The sequence below is a fragment of the Mandrillus leucophaeus genome, unplaced genomic scaffold, assembly GCF_000951045.1.
Source record: "Mandrillus leucophaeus isolate KB7577 unplaced genomic scaffold, Mleu.le_1.0 Scaffold240, whole genome shotgun sequence".
NCBI lineage: Eukaryota > Metazoa > Chordata > Mammalia > Primates > Cercopithecidae > Mandrillus > Mandrillus leucophaeus.
Genome location: NW_012102477.1, coordinates 1169206 through 1190551, shown reverse-complemented (window position 1 = coordinate 1190551; position 21346 = coordinate 1169206). Strand labels below are relative to the sequence as shown.

General features: G+C 47.2%; 2 protein-coding genes across 5 annotated transcripts in view; one reads left to right on the top strand and one right to left on the bottom strand.

Moving 5' to 3' along the window:
- The first annotated feature begins 386 nt into the window (after positions 1-386).
- On the top strand, positions 387-18804 carry ZNF263 (zinc finger protein 263). Of its 2 annotated transcripts, XM_011982584.1 has the most exons (8): positions 387-1622; positions 2458-2638; positions 3116-3150; positions 3424-3550; positions 6251-6367; positions 7189-8352; positions 16507-16557; positions 18310-18804. In XM_011982584.1, the coding sequence occupies exons 1-7, from the start codon at positions 1236-1238 to the stop codon at positions 16509-16511; spliced, it is 2016 nt and encodes a 671-aa protein (XP_011837974.1). In that variant the 5' UTR covers positions 387-1235; the 3' UTR covers positions 16512-16557; positions 18310-18804. The 2 variants fall into 2 exon arrangements, with proteins under 2 accessions (XP_011837974.1, XP_011837973.1); XM_011982583.1 differs by lacking the exons at positions 16507-16557; positions 18310-18804 and having other exon boundaries at positions 3077-3150; positions 7189-9249.
- TIGD7 (tigger transposable element derived 7) overlaps positions 16233-21346 on the bottom strand; it is a 7221-nt gene continuing 2107 nt past the window's right edge. The window contains exons 1-2 of one of the 3 annotated variants that reach the window (XM_011982586.1): positions 21159-21280; positions 16233-19398 (exon numbers count right to left, since the gene is read on the bottom strand). In XM_011982586.1, coding sequence (XP_011837976.1) covers positions 16366-18015 — 1650 coding nt within the window. In that variant the 5' untranslated portion in view covers positions 18016-19398; positions 21159-21280 and the 3' untranslated portion in view covers positions 16233-16365. Of the gene's footprint in view, positions 19399-21158; positions 21281-21346 lie in introns of those variants that run through there. The other 2 variants (XM_011982587.1, XM_011982585.1) reach the window with 2 other exon arrangements.

Genomic DNA, 21346 nt, shown 5'->3' with positions numbered 1-21346 from the left:
CGCGCCCAATAGGGAATCGGCCCTGCGGCCCTCCTGCCACTCGCCCCCAACTATCAAAGTCCACGGCGGAGCTGGAGGCAGACCCCGCCCTTGCTGGGCTGGGCAAGAGACTGAAACTTGGAGAATGCACTGCAGGCGCCGCACGTCTCGGGCAGGTTTAAAATCCGATCTAAAATCGGAAGCAGGTGCCGCGAACCCGGCCCCAAGCGCTCCGGTGGGACGTCCAGGCGCAGAAGAGAGCCCAAAGCCCAGCAGGGGGTCTCCGAGGGACTCGGGATTTCAGAATCGCCCGGCTCTTGGGCCCTCGCCCAGGGCGCACGCGCAGTCGCGAGGCCGCGCCGCGGACTGCATCTCCCAGCAGGCCCCGCGCCGCAGGCCACGCGGCGCCACTAACTGGGCGGGCGGCTACCTACCTAGCCTCCCCGAGATGCCGAGGAGGCCGCAGGGGCGAGTGGGACCATCTTTAGCCAGCCCAGAGTAGCCGAGGCGGGTGGGGCCTGGCTTGGGGAAGGATTCATCGGGGGAAGCTTATTAACAATTCAGACTTCCAGGCCTCGCCCCGACACGGACGCACTGGAGAGCGCGTGGCCCTGGGATCTGCGTTTTCCCAAGCCCTCCGGAGTAATTCTAACCCAGGTTGCCCGCCAGTCACAACCGCCTTGGGCTTGTTTTCTTCGCTTGGATCCAGCGGCCCTGCCCCCAGCCACTCCCAGAATCTCAGGACGCGCCCCGTGGCTCCGCTTCTCGTCTCCAATTGGTCCCTCGCTCGTCCCGCCCCCGCAGGCAAATCTTCCCTTCTCATTGGTAGGTGGTGAGTGTGTGGCGAACCCTGACCCAATGGCCGCTATAGTTCGGAAAACGTGACCCGGAAGTTGGTCACGAGCAGGCGCCGTGGGCTTGTGGACGCCTAACTCCCGCGCTGAGACTTCCGGCGTGGGCGCAGAGGTCTGAGTCCTGCGTGGGTACCCTGTAGGGTGAGAAGCGCGGCGCTCGGTTCCTGTCTGGGAGAATTCCTGGCACGGACGGGCTACGTGGCCGGCGTGGCGGCGCCTGGGACCTACTGAGGCCTAGGCGCCGGAGCCGTCCGCGCCTGGGCTGGAGCGGGGCTCCTTGGCGTGGACTGGGAGCCTCCGGCCCTGGGCTGCAGCCGGCGCTGTCTATCCTTACACGGGTTCAGGGCGCCTTCGTAGGCGGGCACGGCTGGTTTCGGGCTAAGGCGCTCTGGAGACCCGACGATGGCGTCGGGCCCGAGCCCCCAGGAACGGGAAGGGCTCCTGATAGTGAAGCTGGAGGAGGACTGCGCCTGGAGCCAGGAGCTGCCCCCGCCTGACCCAGGGCCGAGCCCCGAGGCCTCCCACTTGCGCTTCAGACGGTTCCGCTTCCAAGAGGCAGCTGGTCCTCGCGAAGCCCTCAGCCGGCTCCAAGAGCTTTGCCATGGGTGGCTTCGGCCTGAGATGCGCACGAAAGAGCAGATCTTGGAGCTGCTGGTGCTGGAGCAGTTCCTGACCATCCTGCCCCAGGAGATCCAGAGCAGGGTGCAGGAGCTGCATCCGGAGAGCGGCGAAGAAGCGGTGAGCCTTGTGGAGGATATGCAGAGAGAGCTTGGGAGACTGAGACAACAGGTGAGAGAGAGAGAGAGCTGTTTTATCTGTGGTTTGTTTAGCCCCGAGGACTGGGACATTGCGCCCCCGGTCGAATTCAAGTAAATTGCCCTGAGTAGACCTTACATGGGGAAGAACACTCATTCTCCAGATTTTCCCCAAATGAACAGAAAGCAGTGAAGAGTGCCCTGTTTCCACGCGGAGGCAGTGTCCCTGGAACAGTTAGTGTTAGCCGTGGAGTTAGATCGCCAGCATTCAAATCCTCAATCTACTAGTACTAGCTTTGTTACTTTGCCAAGTTACTTGATGTCTTTCGGTCTGTTTTCCTATTCGTAAAATGAGAATATTAACATACTTTATAGGGCTTACAGGGAGAGCAGCGTGTAAAGTTGTGATAACACTACTAGCTTATAATGAGTGCTTAGTACTTGTTAGCTGTTGTTATATTAGGGTCTACGGTCTGGTCTTCTGCAAAGCTGGGCCTCCGTTAATTGTGAACTTTGAAAGATAATTTGGCACCGAGACCCTGAGGTCATTGGCCCCCAGGGCTACCCCAATTTAGCTTATCCTATAGTGAGGAATAGAAGCACCTAGGAAAGGTGGGGAGAGCAAAAGGGGGTGAGGTGTATCTTAAGAGCTGTGTGGGGAAGGTGTGCTCTGGGAGTGGGCCCTTTCCCTAACCCCTCGCCCTGCACAGGGGATCAAAAAAGCCTTTAGTGTAAACCATTTTTCTGTTGCCTGGGCCCTATGGGATGGCCTGAGGTTCTCTGTTGAAGGCTTGCTCTCAGTATCCTATACTAATTTCCCTTCCCTTTGGGCCCTGTTGTGATGATGAGTGATGTGGGTTGGTTCCCAGGTCACAAACCATGGGCGGGGAACAGAAGTGCTTTTGGAGGAGCCTTTGCCTCTGGAAACAGCACGAGAGTCACCGAGCTTCAAGCTGGAGCCAATGGAGACTGAGCGAAGCCCTGGCCCCAGGCTGCAGGAGCTGCTAGGCCCCAGCCCCCAAAGGGACCCCCAGGCTGTAAAGGAGAGGGGTGAGGCACAGTTATCTGGGCAGGTGGGAGGGAGGAGGGGCTTGGGGGTTGCCCCCGACAGAAGCAGGATGTCGCACTCGTGCCAATAAGGAATTGCTGAAGTTAAGATTCACACACGTGGAATGAAAGACCTGCAGTTGGTGGTGTGGGTTCTCCTGGGGCTGGGGGAAGGGAAGGGAGTCTCAGTGGAGCCCTTTTTTATGTAGAACAGAGGCGATTTAGAACCACCTGAATGGTGAGGGGTTTGGAGTGCTACTCTTGGTATTCCTTCCCTCTAACCCTGTCATTTTGGATATCAGTTTATTAGGCCTTTGGGCAGTTTAGTGTCATCCCCAAAAGCAGAGACTGGGTGTTGGGGAATGGATACTGTGTTTTAATAATCCTTGGGTTGCCAAGAGTTAGGAATGCCATTCTCATTATAATTTCTGTCGCCTTCAGCATTATCTGCTCCCTGGCTTTCTCTTTTTCCTCCTGAAGGGAACATGGAAGACAAGGAGATGACTGGGCCCCAGGTGATGTGGAAGTTTCCATTGTCTTCCCCCAGCACCCTTCCTCTGCTGAGTGTTGGGGGTGGGGGGGGGTTCTCCACGTGGAAGGTCCTTTCTCCCTTACCACAGCGTCTCCCCCACTGCTTTTGTCTCTTTCACACCTCACTTGTAGACCTGACATCCTTCTTCCCCTATGACGTGTGCTTGGCATCCCTGGATTTTGCCCCTTTAACCCATGATTCTGCTTGAATTGTTCTTGGTGCATCAGGGGCTAAAGGAGATCTTGTGCTGTTTCAGTTGCCTGAGAGCTTAGAGGACGTGGCAATGTACATCTCCCAGGAGGAGTGGGGGCATCAGGATCCTAGTAAGAGGGCCCTCTCCAGGGACACGGTGCAGGAGAGTTATGAGAATGTGGACTCACTGGGTAAGGACTTCTTTTCCAGGGATGATGACTGCGCCATTTCTGACCAGGGTTCTGCCCCTTATTCATTCACCTCCTGGACACAGACTCTGAGTTTTGCCAAGAAGCCTCCACAGGAGACTTCCCTTTGTCTAAAGTTCCCTGTATGAGAGTCATGTATCTGCCAAGTGGCACAGTTGGCACAGGCAGCCCTGGACTGGAATCCCAGCTGCCAGAGCCTAAGGCGAGTCTGAGCCATATGGACTTCCCAGGGCAGAGCAAATCCAATGCAGTGACAACCTGCCAGCGTCACACACATGCAGTGTCCCAGGATGCTGGGGGGCTCTAAATGGTTAATTCCTTGCAATTTTGAGATGCTTATTCTTCTGAGCTTGCCAGTGTTTCCTGTGCTCCGTTACTGTTTCTGGGCTCATCCCCAAAGACAAAAATTTCAGGGGTAGTGGGATCAACATTCCAGCCTATCATCTCTCACAGACCATAAAAATTCAGAAAGCGGGGAGGGTCTTGTGGAAATTTGGAAACAATGTATAGCTCTAAATCATAAATTAGGATGCACCTATGTCTTGCACTGTTACTCAGAGTTTTAAAATTATGCCTGCGGAATATGACACACTGACATATGGTTGGATTTAGGTGGAGGATATGCTGGTATGTATTATACAATTCTCTCAACTTTTCTGTATGTATGAGAAATTCTTTTAATGAAAAGTTGGGGGAAGTCTTAAGACTGTGTGTACATTATGATTATACCTATGTTGAAACACACCAGTAGAAAGACTCACTGCAGGCTGGGCATAGTGGTGCCTGTAATCCCAGCACTTAGGGAGGCTGTGATGGAAGGAGTGCTTGATCCCAGGAGTTCAGGACCAGCCTGGGCAATATAGGGAGACCCTGTATCTTTAAAAAAAAAAAAAAAAAAGTATCCTGGTGTGGTAGTGTGTACTTTTGTAGTCCCAGTTACTCAGGAGGCTGAGGGGAAAATCACCTGAGCCCGGTAGGTCAAGACTGCAGTGAGCTATGATGATGCCACTGCACCTCAGCCTAGGTGAGAGTGAGACTCTGTTTCAAAACAAACAAAAAAGACACACTGCACATTGTTTCCATATATCAGGTTTGCCTAAAAAGTATCATGATTATACATTTGTTGACACTAATACTGCAAACGCAGTCTCGGCTCACCATAACCTCTGCCTCCCAGGTTCAAGTGATTCTCCTGCCTCAGCCTCCCAAGTAGCTGGGATTACAGGCATGCGCCACCATGCCTGGCTAATTTTTTGTATTTTTAGTAGAGATGGTTTCTCCATGTTGGTCAGGCTGGTCTTGAACTCCTGATCTCAGGTGATCCACCCACCTCGGCCTCCCAAAATGCTGGGATTACAGGCGTGAGCCACCGCACCCGGCTTTTTTTTTTTTTGAATGATGAGTCTCACTCTGTTGCCCAGGCTCCTCTCGAACTTCTGGGCTCAAGCAATCTTCCTGGCTCAGCCTGTGTGCCACTGTACCAGTTTCCATATTACTTTTCACTGCTGTGATGTCCAAAGTTGAACATGGCCCTTTTAGTGAGAGATTGCTAAATAGCAAAAGATCAGATTACAGCTTGTTGGAATTAAACTTCTGTTGGAGTCCATGTTTGCTGGAGGTGGAGGTTTTTGTTTTTCTTTTTGGCACAGCACAGAAATGGCACTTGTGGGTTTTAATCTCATGGTCCTCTTAGAGCCCTGGGTCCTTTTCTGATTGTCTATTATGTTATATTTTCTTTCACTGGAGTTGCCCAGTCAAATTAGTTCTATTTTGTATTTATATGTAGAGACAAGGTTCTTTTATGATATTAAATAGATTATTCAAGGAACTGACCATGTTCATTTTATAGTTGTTTTAATTACAGTAGTGTACATTCTCATTGCAAAAAGAACATTCCAGCCGGGCGCGGTGGCTCACGCCTGTAATCCCAGCACTTTGGGAGACCGAGGTGGGCGGATCACTAGGTCAGGAGATCAAGACCATCCTGGCTAACACGGTGAAACCCTGTCTCTACTAAAAATACAAAAAATTAGCTGGGCGTGATGGCAGGCGCCTGTAGTCCCAGCTAGTCGGGGGCCTGAGGCAGGAGAATGGTGTGAACCCAGAGGGCAGAGCTTGCAGTGAGCCAAGATCGTGCCACTGCACTCCAGCCTGGGTGACAGAGCGAGACTCCGTCTCAAAAAAAAAAAAAAAATTTGGCTGGGCTCGGTGGCTTACGCCTGTAATCTCAGCATTTTGGGAGGCCGAGGCGGGCAGATCACTTGAAGTCAGCAGTTCGAGACCAGCCTGGCCAACATGGTGAAACTCCGTCTCTACTAAAAATACAAAAATTAGCCGTGTGTGGTGGTGCACGCCTGTAATCCCAGTTACTTGGGAGGCTGAGGCAGAAGAATTGCTTGAACCTGGGAGGCAGAGGTTGCAGTGAGCCGAGATGATGCCACTGCACTCCCGCTTGGGCGACAGAGTGAGACTCTGTCTCAATAAAAATTGTCTCCCTCCCCTAATTTCTTTCTCTAGAGGTATCCACTGGGGACAGTTTGTGTATATTCCGAGTAACTGCTGTCAGATTTATGGAGCATTCTGTATCTATCCACTGAGGGCGGGAAACAAGACTATCTTTGTTTCCCTACCCTGGTAGAGGAAAGTGGCAATACAGAAATCTGTTTCTTTCATTGTGAACAGAGTCTCACATTCCCAGTCAGGAGGTCCCAGGCACCCAGGTGGGACAAGGAGGAAAGCTATGGGATCCCAGTGTCCAGAGCTGCAAGGAAGACCTGAGCCCCAGAGGCCCAGCTCCAGGTAAGGAATGAAGACGAGTGGCCTGCCCAGCAAGCAGGAAGGTTCTCGCAGTTAAGAGTGAGGCATGATTTTGTTTTGTTTTCTTTTGAGATGGAGTTTCATTTTTGTTGCCCAGGCTGGAGTGCAGTGGTGCGATCTTGGCTCACCACAACCTCCGCTTACCGGGTTCAAGCGATTCTCCTGCCTCACCCTCCCAAGTAGCTGGGATTACAGGCATGCACCACCACGCCCTGCTAATTTTTTGTATTTTTAGTAGAGTCGGGGTTTCTCCATGTTGGTCAGGCTGGTCTCCAACTCCTGACCTCAGGTGATCCACCTGCCTCAGCCTCCCAAAGTGCTGGGATTACAAGCGTGAGCCACCATGCCCAGCAGAGTGAGGTATTTGAGGATTTGGGTGCAGGGCCAGCCCACCACAGCTGCCAGAGAGGTACATTATGTCCTTTCCCCCCGCCATTCTCCATCCCAGTGAGGCAAGTGAGGAACCCAGGGTGCAGAGTTCAAGGAGGCCCTTAATCTTGAGCTCACTTGTCCCACCCTAGTCTCAGCCCTGCTCCATCCCACCCATTCCTGAGGAGCAGAAGCAAGAGGCTCAGCTGGAAAGGAAAATTGTAAGACTGGTCTTGGCTCTGATTCCTTGATCAGTGGCCTCACCCTTTATCCTGATGCTTCTCCAGAGTGTTTTACCTTTAGGAGAGGATGGGAGACTGAGGTAGAAGCAGCCCTTCGGGGCCGCTGACCTAACAGGCAGCAGCAGACAGGTGGGATTTTCTTTTCTCCAGCATAGAAATAATGTACGGGTTTGGTGTCTCTCTTTCTACCAGGAGAAGAGAAATTTGAGAACCTGGAAGAAGGTATTCCGTCTGTGTCCTCTGAGAACACCCACCCTCAGGTGCTGCTTCCTGACCAGGCCAGAGGAGAGGTGCCCTGGAGTCCTGAGCTGGGAAGACCTCGTGACCGGCAGCAAGGGGATTGGGCGCCTCCCCCAGAGGGTGGAATGGAGCAGGCCTTGGCAGGAGCCTCAAGTGGCAGAGAACTGGGGCGACCGAGGGAACTGCAGCCGAAGAAACTCCATTTATGTCCCTTGTGTGGCAAAAATTTCTCTAACAACTCAAACCTAATTAGGCACCAGAGAATACATGCAGCTGAAAGACTGTGTATGGGTGTGGACTGCAGTGAAATCTTTGGTGGGAACCCACGTTTCCTGTCACTACACAGAGCACACCTGGGAGAGGAGGCCCACAAGTGCCTTGAATGTGGGAAATGCTTCAGTCAGAACACCCATCTGACTCGCCACCAGCGCACCCACACGGGCGAGAAGCCCTATCAGTGCAACATTTGCGGAAAATGTTTCTCCTGCAACTCCAACCTCCACAGGCACCAGAGAACACACACAGGGGAGAAGCCCTACAAGTGCCCTGAGTGTGGGGAGATCTTTGCTCACAGTTCCAACCTCCTTCGGCACCAGAGAATTCATACTGGAGAGCGACCTTATAAGTGTCCCGAGTGTGGGAAAAGTTTCTCTCGGAGTTCACACCTTGTCATTCATGAAAGAACTCATGAGAGAGAGAGACTTTACCCCTTCTCTGAGTGTGGGGAAGCCATGAGTGATAGCACCCCCTTTCTTACAAACCATGGAGCCCACAAGGCGGAGAAGAAGCTCTTTGAATGTTTGACTTGTGGGAAAAGCTTCCGGCAGGGCATGCACCTCACCAGACATCAGAGAACACACACAGGAGAGAAACCGTATAAATGTACCCTTTGTGGGGAAAACTTCTCTCATAGATCCAACTTAATCAGGCACCAGAGAATCCACACAGGAGAAAAACCCTATACCTGTCATGAGTGTGGAGACAGTTTTTCACACAGCTCCAATCGGATTCGCCACCTGAGAACGCATACAGGAGAGAGACCCTATAAATGTTCTGAATGTGGAGAAAGCTTCTCTCGGAGTTCCCGTCTTATGAGTCATCAGAGAACTCACACGGGTTAGTAACAGTGGGGTTTCTCTTTGCCCCAGGTGAGGTGGCATATTCAGAGGAGCCTGTTGGCAAGAGCTAGTATTCCCTGCCCAGCCAACCAAATGACCTCTGCATTCTTCAGGTAATTGGGGCTCATTGAGAGGGAAGTGCAGAGGCAGCAGAGGATTGGCATAAAACTGAAAAGGAGTTCCGTCTGGATGAGAAAGGATAGCAAGTCTCTGAGGTGACCTCAGGGTGGAATTCTCTGTTAAGTCCACCCTGCCCCAGGGTGTTCCTACCCTCTTGGTCTTTTTAGCCAAGGTGTGATTTAGGCACCTGACTGTCCAGTTTACCTTAACTTTGGGAATCCATGTGATGATTTTGATACTTCTTCCTCATTTGGGACATTCAGCAGGAGCATTTGGGCTTCTGGGGCCCCTGAGACCAAAGAAGAGGGGCCAAGTGCCCTGGGAAATCAGCTGAAGGTCAACAAAAGACTGGTTGTGAGTTGCAGCTGTCCTGAAGGCCCCAGTTGGGAAGCCATGGGCAGTCCAGATCAAGCCACCAAGTGCCCTATGATGGCCTAACAGGAGTGCCCATTGGCAGATCACATATGTAAATGTGACCTCAGACAAAAAGGAACCAGAGGACTATGGGCAATAAAAAGGTGGAATTTGCAGGTCAGCCCAGGAATTGGCAGAGGAAGTGGGTGTCTGATAACCCTTTGTGGAGAATGCGATTCCCCACCTGTGTGAGAAAAATAAACAGCTCTGGAGTCTTGTTTCTGGCTCCAGAGGAACAAGAGTGTTCTAGAAAAGAGATTCCCTGGAAAATTGAAAATGTGGATCCTAGGGGGGAAATTAGGGATTGTGTCTTTCCCTGTTGAAAATGTTTGGATAGGAATAAATATCTTCAGGAAACATACATGTGTGTGAGTCTTCATTGAAAGTCGCTGTCTAGAACCCCGAGTGTTGATCTGTCTCCCCTCTGCCTTGGTCAGAGGCCCTGCTTTCTCATAGACTTACTGGATTGGTCAGGAAGATTCTGACAAGGCAGCAGACAGGGAGAGGCAGGTGAGGGCCTGGCAGCCTTCAGGCTGGGACTGCCATGTGGTAACAAAGGATCAAGCCAAATGGCTGCTGGGGTGATGCTGTCATAGGGTCTCTAGAAAGCATTCATTCCTTCTGCAGTCTATAGCAGTAAAAATGTTTCCAATTCTTTGTTTAGAATGTTTCCATTCTTGTTCAATAGCTGAGGAAGATCTGACTCTTGGAGGACAGCATATTTTGGTCTTGCAACTGGTTTCCAGGGTAGAAGCTAAGATGGTCCCAGTATAATTGAGTTATTGATTATTAATGGTTGGAAGATACAGGGGATGGCACAATTATTAAGGAAAAACAGTATATTTATTTTTTGGTAGAGACGGGGTCTCACTGTTTGCCCAGGCTGGTCTTGAGTTCCTGAGTTCAAGCGCTCTTCCCATCTTGGCCTCTCAAAGTGCTGGGATTACTAGCATTACATTTTAGAATGGCATATCAGAAATAGCAATTCTAGTAGTGTGTATCTGTGGAAAACGGGGGAGTATTCTAAGAGCAGGAAATCAAGATGCCAGGAAAACACCTCAGGATATGGTCCTGGAGGAAGGTATCCAGTTGTTCTTTGGGTGAAAAAGATGAAGAAACAGTCCTTTGGCAGTAGGTTGATGGATATAGCAACTTGAAGTCATGGAAACAGTGCTCCGTTGGTCCTCCTCTCAGCCCTGCCTTAGTTTAGTATGAGTTTTTCTTTGGTTGTCTGAGCCAGTTTTTTAATATCTCACTATTTCTCATTTCTGTAACTTCCTCTTAATCAGCTTGTTCACAGAGGAGGGCAGTGGTGGTGTGGGGGTTGAGGGCAGGGAAGTGGAGGCTTAGGATTAGAGAGATCAGTGTAGGATCAACAGTGGTGGGAGCAGGAACACACTCCAGTGGAGCAGTGCAGGGTCAGCCAGGCTGCTGATGCCATGAACTGGGTGGAATGTAAAGCTGGTGTTCCTACAAAGCACTCTGGTTAAGATGGCAGTTTATGTGGACAGACTGGAAAGCGCCCCTTCCATCTACTCTCCCTCGGTAACATCACCCACACAGATCTTATGATGTGGTCCAACTGATGCTGCTCATACTTGGAACACTGCAGCTTGAAGCTAGAAAATGACTCTCAGGTATTTGCCCTAAAAGGGCGTTCCAGTGGAACCCTTCACTCAATCTTCAGTCTAGTTCCCCTTCCAGCAAACTTCACATGCGTAGCTGTTCTTGGCTTGTTTTAATGAGATGACGTCACAGAAAATAACTACATAAAGCAGCACCATGCCTGGCATGTAAGGAAGTATTTGTGCCAACCGTCGACAGATGATCCAAAAGATTTCCTTCTAAGCACCTAACACTGACTGAGGTCACTAAGACCACACTGGCAGCAATTTCAGGGACTGATGACATCTCCTTCCCTTGTACTCATCTTTCAGAGAGCAGGTCTGATTCCCTTACTGCAGGCCCCCATGAAGTCTGATACCATTTGACTCTGTGTCCCCACCCAAATCTCATCTCTAATTGTCATCCCCACGTGTCAAGGGAGGGACCTGGTGGGAAGTCCTTGGATCATGGGGACGGTTTTCCCCCATGCTATTCTCGTGATACTGAATTCTCCCGAGAGCTGATGATTTTAAAAGTGTGGCAGTTCCCCCTTCACTTGCGTGCTTGCTTCCCCTTTGCCTTCCACCATGATTGTAAGTTTCTTAAGGCCTCCCCAGCCACACAGAACTGAGTCAATTAAACCTCTTGTTTATAAATTACGCAGTCTCTGTATCTTCATAGCAGTGTGAGAACTAGGTCACTGCAAGAGATGTCCAAGTTAGTGCTTTTTCATACATACTTTTTTACGTTAATACTTTACCCACTAGGGGTCTTGTAAAAGAAGCCAAAACCGAGTTTGAGTGGCACTTATGTCAAAGGGAGACTAGCCCTGGGACAATAAGGACCTCTAGCCCCTAAATCCAAATGGGTACAAAGGGGTCTTGGGAGATGTGGAGTGACCCTAAGCAGCAGCCACACATCCTTAGCAAAGGTAGCACATGAAACCAGCAGGAAGGCTGGTGGGTGAGAAGCAGTGCCACATCTAAGCAGTGTGAAAAGGCCTGGCAGGGTCAGGTTGGGGAGCAATACTGACAAAGCCAGAGGTGGGACACAGACTGGAAGCAAGTGTTTTAAAAGCACTGAATTTTTCAGAAAAACCCATCAGAAGTCACTTTAAAAGTTTTGATTGCTGTAATGAAAGAACTTTTGGGTCTCGGCACCGTAATCTGAAATTTGAGGGCTTAGACTCCACTTTTTGTTTTGTTTGAGATGGAGTCTCACTCTGTCTCCCAGGCTGGGGTGCAGTGGCGCACTCTCTGCTCACCTCAAGCTTCGCCTCCCGGGTTCACGCCATTCTCCTGCCTCAGCCTCCCGAGTAGCTGGGACTACAGGCGCCTGGCACCACGCCCGGCTAAGTTTTTGTATTTTTAGTAGACACGGGGTTTCACCATGTTAGCCAGGATGGTCTTGATCTCCTGCCCTCGTGATCCACCCACCTCAGCCTCCCAAAGTGCTGGGATTACAGGCGTGAGCCTCCGCGCCCTCCCGGCCTAGACTCAGCACTTTTTAAAGAAGAGTTTACTGTAGATTCATTACATTAACTGATACAATTTAGGAATGTGCAAAGTCAGCACTGCTTTAAAACTTGTAATTTTTGTAAATGTTTCACATGCATTTGAAACAACTAAGTATTGTAAAGTGTCTTAATGTGTGTTCCAGGAAAACCAACTAGCAAATTTCTTAGCACTAGGAGACTTAATTTTGGGGGTCAGGAACTCAGGAATAGCTAGATGAATTCAAGCAAAATGTATTTATTTATGTGAAGTATTTTCTTTTACTCTTCAGTCTAGCTTGTGAGCATTCCCAATTAAAAATTGACTTCTGTTCTTGAAAGGACAATTAATACTTCCTTCCCATCATACACTTTTTAATAAGAGCAGCTAAACCTTGCCTGAGTGGTGCAGTGAAGAGGCACTGGGATGATCTAGGTTAAGTTCAACGACGACAAAATGGTTGAGGAAAAACGACTCAGATCACAAAAAAATTCTGATCTTCCAGTTAATGTTACTGTTTTCAATTAGCTACAGAGACACCTTAAATGTCTCAAAAGATTCCGTCAGAAATCTGGTGGCTCTCAAGCATCCCCAACCTGCTCCAAGGAGAGTAGTATTTCTCCAGGCAGTGAGAACGGGAAAGAAAAACATTAAGGAGTATCGTTCTCAAGTCCAGGCTATGCTTTTGGACATCATGAGGAATTGCTTGCCCTCCATTACGTCAAGGGGGGCCAGTTCCCTACTCCTGAGGTGCTGCTGCCCTTGAGGGAGTTCTCGGCTCTGCTGGGCTTCCCGGGAGGAGTCCAGCCCCAGCACCCGGCACAAGGGTGAGTGCCTGGGCTTCTCGGAGAAGTTCCAGTCCCCAGGAGTGATTTGCAGAACCAGAGACTCCTTTTTCAGGCTTGGGCAAAGCAGACGACTCCTGCTCCGCATCGGCTCACACGCGGCCGGGCCCACGAGCCTCCTCCAACCGCCGCCCCGGCCCTCAGGGCTGCCGCTCCCCTTAGCTTCGGCTGTGCCCCTAGAGGCGAAGGCCGCCCTGCGCCCGGTCCCAGCCTTTCCCTCCCCTCTGGCCGGTCCTACTTCTCGCGGCCGTCCTGGGACCTGTGCCCAAACCCCTGGGGCCACGATCACGCTCCTCCCCTTCCTTCCCGCGTTCCCGCCCGGGTGGTGTACGGTGGTTCCGGGCCGCACGCACAGCCGCAGGGGTTTCCTCTCCTAGACTCGAGGCGGTGGCGCACCTGCAACCTCTAAAACTCCCCTGTCGACCCTCGCGGTCTAGCGGGAGGCGCGGAGGGCCGAGCAAGGCGATGGGAGAGCCGAGCCGGGGTGCGTGCGAGCGGGCGCCGGGAAAGCGCGGGGCCGCCCTAGGGGCTGGGCCTCTCTTTAAACAGTGGGAGGCCCACGAAGCGTCTGAAGCCCGAGGCTTCTCTTTTTGTTTGAGTTCGCTCTCTTCTGGTACAGGGTCGGAAAGAATGGAGAGGGGACAGAAAAGGAAGGCAGGGCAACTGAAGAGGCAGAGTCGAGGCAGAGGGTCAACGCGGCCTGGACCAGGGCAGGGCAGTGAGGAGGAAGAGTAGAGACGAGAGATCCAGGAAGTGTAGCGGTCAAGACTACGTGGGCCGAGACCCGTCTAAAATCGTAGGATGTCCCCCAAAGACCCTGGCCTTGACCTCTTTCCTGCTCTTCTCCGCCAGACGCCCCCAAGGCAACGGTCCAGGGACCTTTCAGCTTGCCTGGGACATCGCAGAGACTGAGCCCCTGCGTCACAAATTTAAAGCCCATCTCAAAAGTCACGCACTGTCCTCTCAGACACCTCCCCTGCTATCCAAGTCTCAAAGCCCCTTCCTATGTTCACTTTGGCTCCCGCCCTTACACATCCCATTGTGGTTTGTTCTCATTCATTTTCTTGGTTATTCAGAGCTGAATCTCCATCAACATGCTTATTGTCTAGTGACATGAAACAGTTAACAGGAAGTTTCCAGAATCAATGAGTACTTTTGAAAACTGGGGTGACTTTCGGTCACTCTAGGAATTTATTATCACTAAAAAGAATGATGTTTGATGCAAAGACCCAAACTAAAAGGAACTAGAGAACTGCCCAGAGTCCTCATCTGCCATTCCCCTCCACTTCCGCAATCCATCCTGTCCCAGGCTTGTAAGGTCTTTCAAAAGAGGCAAAACAACAAGCAAAGAGTAATTACTGCCCTCGCCCGCACCCAACCCCAGCGTGCGGTCATTATGGACTAATCTGAGAAAAAAAAAAAGTCAAGCTGCTTCATGTGAAAGGTCTCCCACCTTCCACCAAGCTGCAGACTGAATAAGCCGGGGAAGCACAAATCAAGCCAAAACTGAATGTAAAAAGGATGCCCAGTGGCAATGTGGATACACTTTGTCTACAAGTTCTGGGTAATAAGACAAAAAAGAGATAACTACTGAATTTACAAGGTGAAAATATCAGCAATCACTACTAATAAAAAAGGATCCCACTTACAGCAACAACAAACCTACCTAGGAACAATAAAAAATATGAGAACTCCATTAAAGGAAAACTGCACTTACAATTTGAAAGGAGAAAAAAGGAATGTAAATTCTTCCCAATTTTACTTAAGTTATGAATAAATTCCCAGAGGGAGTTGGTGTCTGGAGGAGGCTTGAATAAATTTTATGCTGAAGGTGACTCAGGATAGAAAAAATAGCTTGTATATTTTCAAACATGGAAAGTGGGCATTTGCTTTTTATTAAAATTCACAGGCTGGGCGCGGTGGCTCACACCTGTAATCCCAGCACTTTGGGAGGCTGAGGCGGGCGGATCACAAGGTCAGGCGTTCAAGACCAACCTGACCAACATGGTGAAACCTCATCTCTACTAAAAATACAAAAATTAGTCGGGTGTGGTGGCGCATGCCTGTAATCCCAGCTACTCAGGAGACTGAGACAGGAGCATTGCTTGAACCCGGGAGGCGGGGGTTGCAGTGAGCTGAGATCGTGCACTGCACTCCAGCTTAAGCGACAGAGTGAGACTCCATCTTAAAAAAAAAAGAAAAAAGAAAAAAGAGAAAAATTCACATTAACCAGTAATGAAAACAGCAAGGTACTAGAGCAAGAGTAGACACCAGTAGTACTGTATTTAGTCACTAATTTTATACTGTAATTGCCTAGTATTCACCAGTGTAATAGAATATGCATCTCGGAAACAGATTCTTGAATATATGAGAAAGGAAACACTGAAAGCCAATAACTAATTATCCAAAGCAAGCTTATTATTTGCAAATATCAACTCACCTGACACCTTATATTATACTAAATAGGGAACAGCCATAAAGATACCATTCTTTTGGTTACAAAATTAGCAAAAACTAACAGCATAACAATATTCAATGTTGGGATTGGTGCATAGGGAGAAGTACTTTCAAAATAATGGCGGGAATGTGAAAGCAATTTAACAGTGTGTATCGAAGTTTTTTCAAAAGTTCATTCTTTGACCTGGTAGTTCAACTGATGTTACATCCCCTGGTGGGGTATTAAAAAACCATCCATTGTGAGGTTAAGAGATTTTAATGATCTAAGGGAAACTCTAAGAAATAGTGCAGCATGAATGATGGTTAAAAGCCTGAGATTTGGCATTAAATAGAATTTAAGTCTCATCTCTGCTATTTACTAGTTTATGTGACCTTTGTTACTTAATCTCTCTAAATCTGTTTCCTTATGTATTTGAAAAGGGAAGGCATTATTATGAAGACTAACATATATATACAATCCTATATACTCAATAAATGCTAACTTATTAACAAACCATAAAATACGTTAAGACAGTAAGAGGTAGGGTTTTATTTACAATGTAATATGCCTATTTAAAAAATATATGGTATACACCAAAGTGTTGAGGATATCGTTAGTCAACAGAATTGAGTGCTTTTGATCTTTTTTATATATCCCTATAATCAGCATGCTACTTTCACAGTAAGAGGAAAACAAACACTAAATAGGTAGTAACAGAGTTAAGAAAGCAGTGTGTTTTATCATTAAATTGAAAACCTAACCTATCCTTATATTAAAGCTAACTAGAACTAGTCAGCACAGTTTCCTTGTTGTAGGCTATGATTACAAACTAATGCTTTTCTCAAAGGTATTCCACCTTAGATAATCTGGGACAATACTTCATTATTCAGATCCTTATGTAAAATTTTAAAAAATGAATTTATGAAACATAAAATTTAAATAAATTTAAAGAAACACAAATGTGTTATTTTCAAATTGTAAATTTTATAACCATTATATAAATGGGCACTGATATACAAAATAATGTCAGTTGCTAAAACATGACAATTCACAGCAGGCCTATATCATATAATGGCAGAAATCTTTAAACACAAAATCTAATGATTAGAACCAGAAGTTGAAGGCCCACTGAAGGAGTCTTTAATATTATGAGGCCTAGGTTTCAAAAAGCTACCAGTTCTAGAACGGATTTTACTCTGGAACTGTTTCTTGACTATTTCTTGTTGCATCTCTTTCAGCATGAAGTGGAATCTCTGAAACTCAGGTGTGGCATCAACAAAGTCAAGAAGGTAGTCCAAATTCTCTCTTACAGCAGATAATTTAAATTCAGCAGTCTGCCTCTCAGTTTCTCCTCCTTTTTGAACAACTTCCTTTGTTATTCCACCTTTGGTTTTTAGGAGACAACCCTTTTCTTCATCTCCATTTAACCACACCCTATTATCATCCAACTTAGTTTCCAACTCCCCACATTTTTCAAGAATTTCTCTATAATCCCCATCTTCTAAGCCTTGAAAATCATATTCAGGTTCCTTTTTGTAAAGAAGATTTTCCCATGCATTTGCTATGGTTATTTGTTTTACTTCATCCCAACTTTTTGCCCAGTTAAAAATTGCACTTTTTATATTGTACATTTTAATTTTGGAAACTCCTTTATCTCCTTTCTCTTGCTCATCACCACTTTCTTCAAATATTACAAGACTCTCTTCAAGTTGCTTCCATCTGTACAGTCGTTTGCAACTCAAGATCACACCTTGATTCATTGGCTGAATCAAGGTTGAAGTGTTATGGGGAAAGAACATACATTTTATTCGACCATCCTCACTGGTTAGTGATTCAGAGGAAGGATGAGCTGGGCAACTGTCCAGAAGTAACAACGCCCTGATGTCCTCTTCATGAAATCTTAGGACATTAAGTTGAAAATGTCGGACCTCAGGAACAAAGTTTTGAAAAAACCATTCTGAAAACAATTCTCTCGTGAACCAAACATCTTTACTGGGTTTATATATCACAGGCAATGTACTTGTGTCCTCTCTCACACTTTTGGGCAGTTTTGATTTTCCAATAATGATTGACTTTAATTTATGAGTTCCATCTGCATTTGCACATAAAAGGGCAGACAACCTTTCTTTGTTTATTTTCTTCCCTGGTAGGCAGATATCCTTCCTACTTGCCTGAGAATTTTCTGGCATTGACTTCCAAAAGAGGTCTGTTTCATCCCCACTGTATAGCTGAGCTAGACACAGCTTCTCCTCTTTGATTATCATGGACAGTTTTTGTCGAAATGGTTCAACATTTTCAGAAACTGAACTTAGGACTTGTTCCCCACATCCTTTTCGGTTCCCAATTGCATGCCGATTTCGAAATCTAAAAAGCCAACCAGTGCTAGCTTTGAAATCTGTTCGCCCAAAACACCGTGCGAATCTCTCTGCGGCAGCCTGAAGCTCCACGCCTCTTACCGGAACACCAGCTGAGCGTTTCTGTTGGTACCACATGTAGACCGCATCATCTACATCACCATATTTGGCTCCGGTTGTCCTCTTTCTCTTCTCAGCCCCTACTAATGGCATGTCCTGCTTTAGTACAAAGTCTAGAATTAACTTCTTATTTTTTTTAATGTCATAAAATGTTGACTTACTGATTCCAAATTCATCCATTACACTTTTAAGTGATCGTCCAGCTTCAATTCTACTTAGAACCTTCATTTTCTCCTCCAGATTCAGTGTTGTATATTTCCCTCTCTTATTCATACTGAATTTAACTCTGAACAACCAACAGGAAAAAACAAAGGGAAAAGCCTTAATGAACTGGCAAAAAAACCCCCCACATTTTTAAAACAAAACAGCTCAAAGCCCCAGAAGGCATGGGCATTGTATTGGAGGATAATGGACTGAAGGGGATAACCATGGCTGAAGAGTTAGTCTAGAGGTGGAGGTCTTACGTACTCAGAAAGCTCCCAGTTCCAAAGTCCTGTCTGGCTCTTGCTCCTGCAAGCCATGAGTCATCATTTTTCGGAATGCCACCTACTTCTTCTCTTTTGACAGATATAACAGCCTCGGTCAGGAATGACAAGAATACCTGCATACTTTCCCTAACTCAATACAGGAAAAGGGACAATATAAAGAGAGGAGAGATTGAGCAAGATATGCTCACAAGAAAGGACCCAGGTGGAATAAGTTTCAATAAAAACCGATGCTTGAGAAGAAGGGAGTGTGAAAGACCCAAAGGCAATGACACAGTAATCTTGTGTGTAGCAGAGATGCAATGTGGCTTCTCCCCTTCCAAAAAGACCTGATTTTACCTCACTGCCCGAAAAGAGAATGGCGCTCATATTGCTTTGTATATAGCGCTCACTGGGCAGCAGTTCATCTATCTGGATAAGGGCTACAAGGACCCTGACATCGGGATGTATGGAGAGTTGGAATTTAGGAACAGTTGTACCGAATCTTGAAGTGAAGAAGAAAGTAAGTAGTTTTTGTTGTACGTATGAAAGAAATCCAACTTTTACTGCATTCAATATAGTACTCTCAAGCACCGTGCTTTAACTTGAGTGTCTCTTGTGTTTGCCAAGGTAATATGTAAGTATGTAAATAATTCGTTAGTGGCACTTTACCATTCTCAGGTCTTCTTTCTTGGGAACATCTGATGTATTCTCAAGTGCTATTTTTCACTGAAACTGTTCTCTGAGAGCAAGTTTCAGAATCACAGTAATTCTTAGAGATGAGCCCAAAAGTTTTACAAATATTTCACCATAGTTAAAACATTTTAAAGATCTGTCCTTTCATTTGCTTTCCTAAATTTACATTGTAAGTAACATACTTTTCATATTTGAGAGTTTTATTTCTCTTCAGTGTTTATTTTACTTAATTTGAACCAAGACTCAACTTTTCCACAGAAGAAATCTAAAAGGTTTCTCTGCTGCTGTTTCTGATCAATTGTTTCTCATAAATCCTGCTGGCAAACTCTTCTGTCCCTCTAGCCCTCAAATACTCTTTTCGGGTTCTCCTGGTGCTCCCCAAAGCCATTCCAGGTCCTTAGAAATGTCTTAGTCTAGATTAATTTCCTGGTTCTCATTCCAGATACACAACCTCATGGGAAGAAACAAAAACTGCCACTTTTATCCATTCCAGGTGCTATGAAGAAAGAAAAGTATGTCAGAGAAATAAGGGAAATGGCTGGTATCTCAGTTATTCTTCCTCTTATTTAGGGCAGAATCTGACTGGCCCATTCATTCCCCAACTACATAGAATTCTCTCTCTCTCTCTTTTCTGAGACAGATTCTTGCTCTGTCACCCAGGCTGGAGTGCGATGCCACTGTCTCAGCTCACTGCAACCTCCGCCTCCTGGTTTCAAACAATTCTCCTGCCTCAGCTTCCTGAGTAGCTGGGACTACAGGTGTGTGCCACCACACCTGGCTACTTTTTGTATTTTTTTGGTAAAGACAGGGTTTCACTATGTTGGCCAGGCTGGTCTCGAACTCCTGAACTGGTGATCTGCCCGCCCCAGCCTCCCAAAGTTCCGGGATTACAAGCGTGAGCCACCACGCCTAGCCCAAAGAAATCTCTTAAGTCTCTCATCTAATAACCCAGAAGAGTCAGATTACTGGTTTTCCCCTAACATTCATTGCAAGAAATGCCAACTATGAGTGATGGAGCATGGAGAAGATTACAAGAGAATATGGTAGTAATTAGGGTGTGGAGCCAATGGCAGGCTAAGATCAAGCAACTTTCTAAAAGAGGCAACTATAAGGCAATTAGTAAGTGATAACTCAGAGATAAATCTTGGTTTATTTCTTTCACTTGTAAATGGAAAAATAAAGTATCTGCTAACCAACAGCAGCACCATTAACTCCAGCCAGTCACCTAGCAAAAATATTCAGTTCACTATGGCAGTTGTGTGGGTGTCTCAGAATTAATGTATTTGCTTTCAATGCTTCTCAGCTGTACCGTCGTCTCTTTTTTTTTTTTTTTTTGGAGATGGTGTCTGGCTCTGTCACCCAGGCTGGAGTGCAGTGGCGCAATCTCAGCTCACTGCAACCTCTGCCTTCAGGGTTAAAGCCATTCTCGTGCCTCAGCCTCCCAAGTAGCTGGGATTACAGGCATGCACTGCCATGCCCCGCTAATTTTTGTATTTTTAGTAGAGACAAGGTTTTGCCATGTTGGTCAGGCTGGGCTCGAACTCCTGACCTCAAGTAATCCATCCACACAGGCCTCCCAAAGAGCTGGGATTACAGGTGTGAGCCACTGCGCCCAGCTATGGTCATCATTTCTAAAACAGTGCCCAAGCAAGGGGAGGTGAATGAAACCAAAAGGAAAGGCTCAAGAAACATTTGTGGGCTTCAAAGGATAAGCCACTATGGCAGCAAACCTCACATAATGAAAATCATCAGTGGCCCTCATTCACTATTCACAATTTGTGCCTTGCATGCCTCTTTTTCCCATGAATCCCTTTTCCATTTTCTTCTCCCTTTAACCAACTTCCTAACTATATTATGAATCAGGCCTGTCAATGATATCCAAGGGCACTGCTTAGCACTGCTAGCAGAACTTCACTTATTCAACTTAATAAATGCTAATTATATATTCAGCATTGGGCCAAGTGATGAGAATCTTAATGCTGAGGGCGTTACTGTCCACTGGTTCTGATAGACTGAGAACAATACTTACTTCTGAAGAAATGAAGTCCCAACCTGGCTATTAAGGAAATGAACCTACTTAGACACATATTCAAGTGACTTAGGCAGATGCTCATTATTAAATCTCTGTTTATCTTTCTCACTTAAAAAGGATCAAGATCTATGCCTAAGATGAGTTACATCCCATCCTATCCAAAAGCAAAAATAGCATAACGACCTGGCAATGGCCTCTCATCTTCATTCTCACCTTAAACTTACCTTAGATGAACTGCCCTAGAAAGAAGCTCGGTCAAAAACGCTCAAATGGTGCTCCAGGATTTACTTTCTTTTTTCTTTTTCTTTTCTTTTTTTTTTTTTTTTGAGACGGAGTCTCGCTCTGTTGCCCAGGCTGGAGTGCAGTGGCCAGATCTCAGCTCACTGCAAGCTCCGCCTCCCGGGTTTACGCC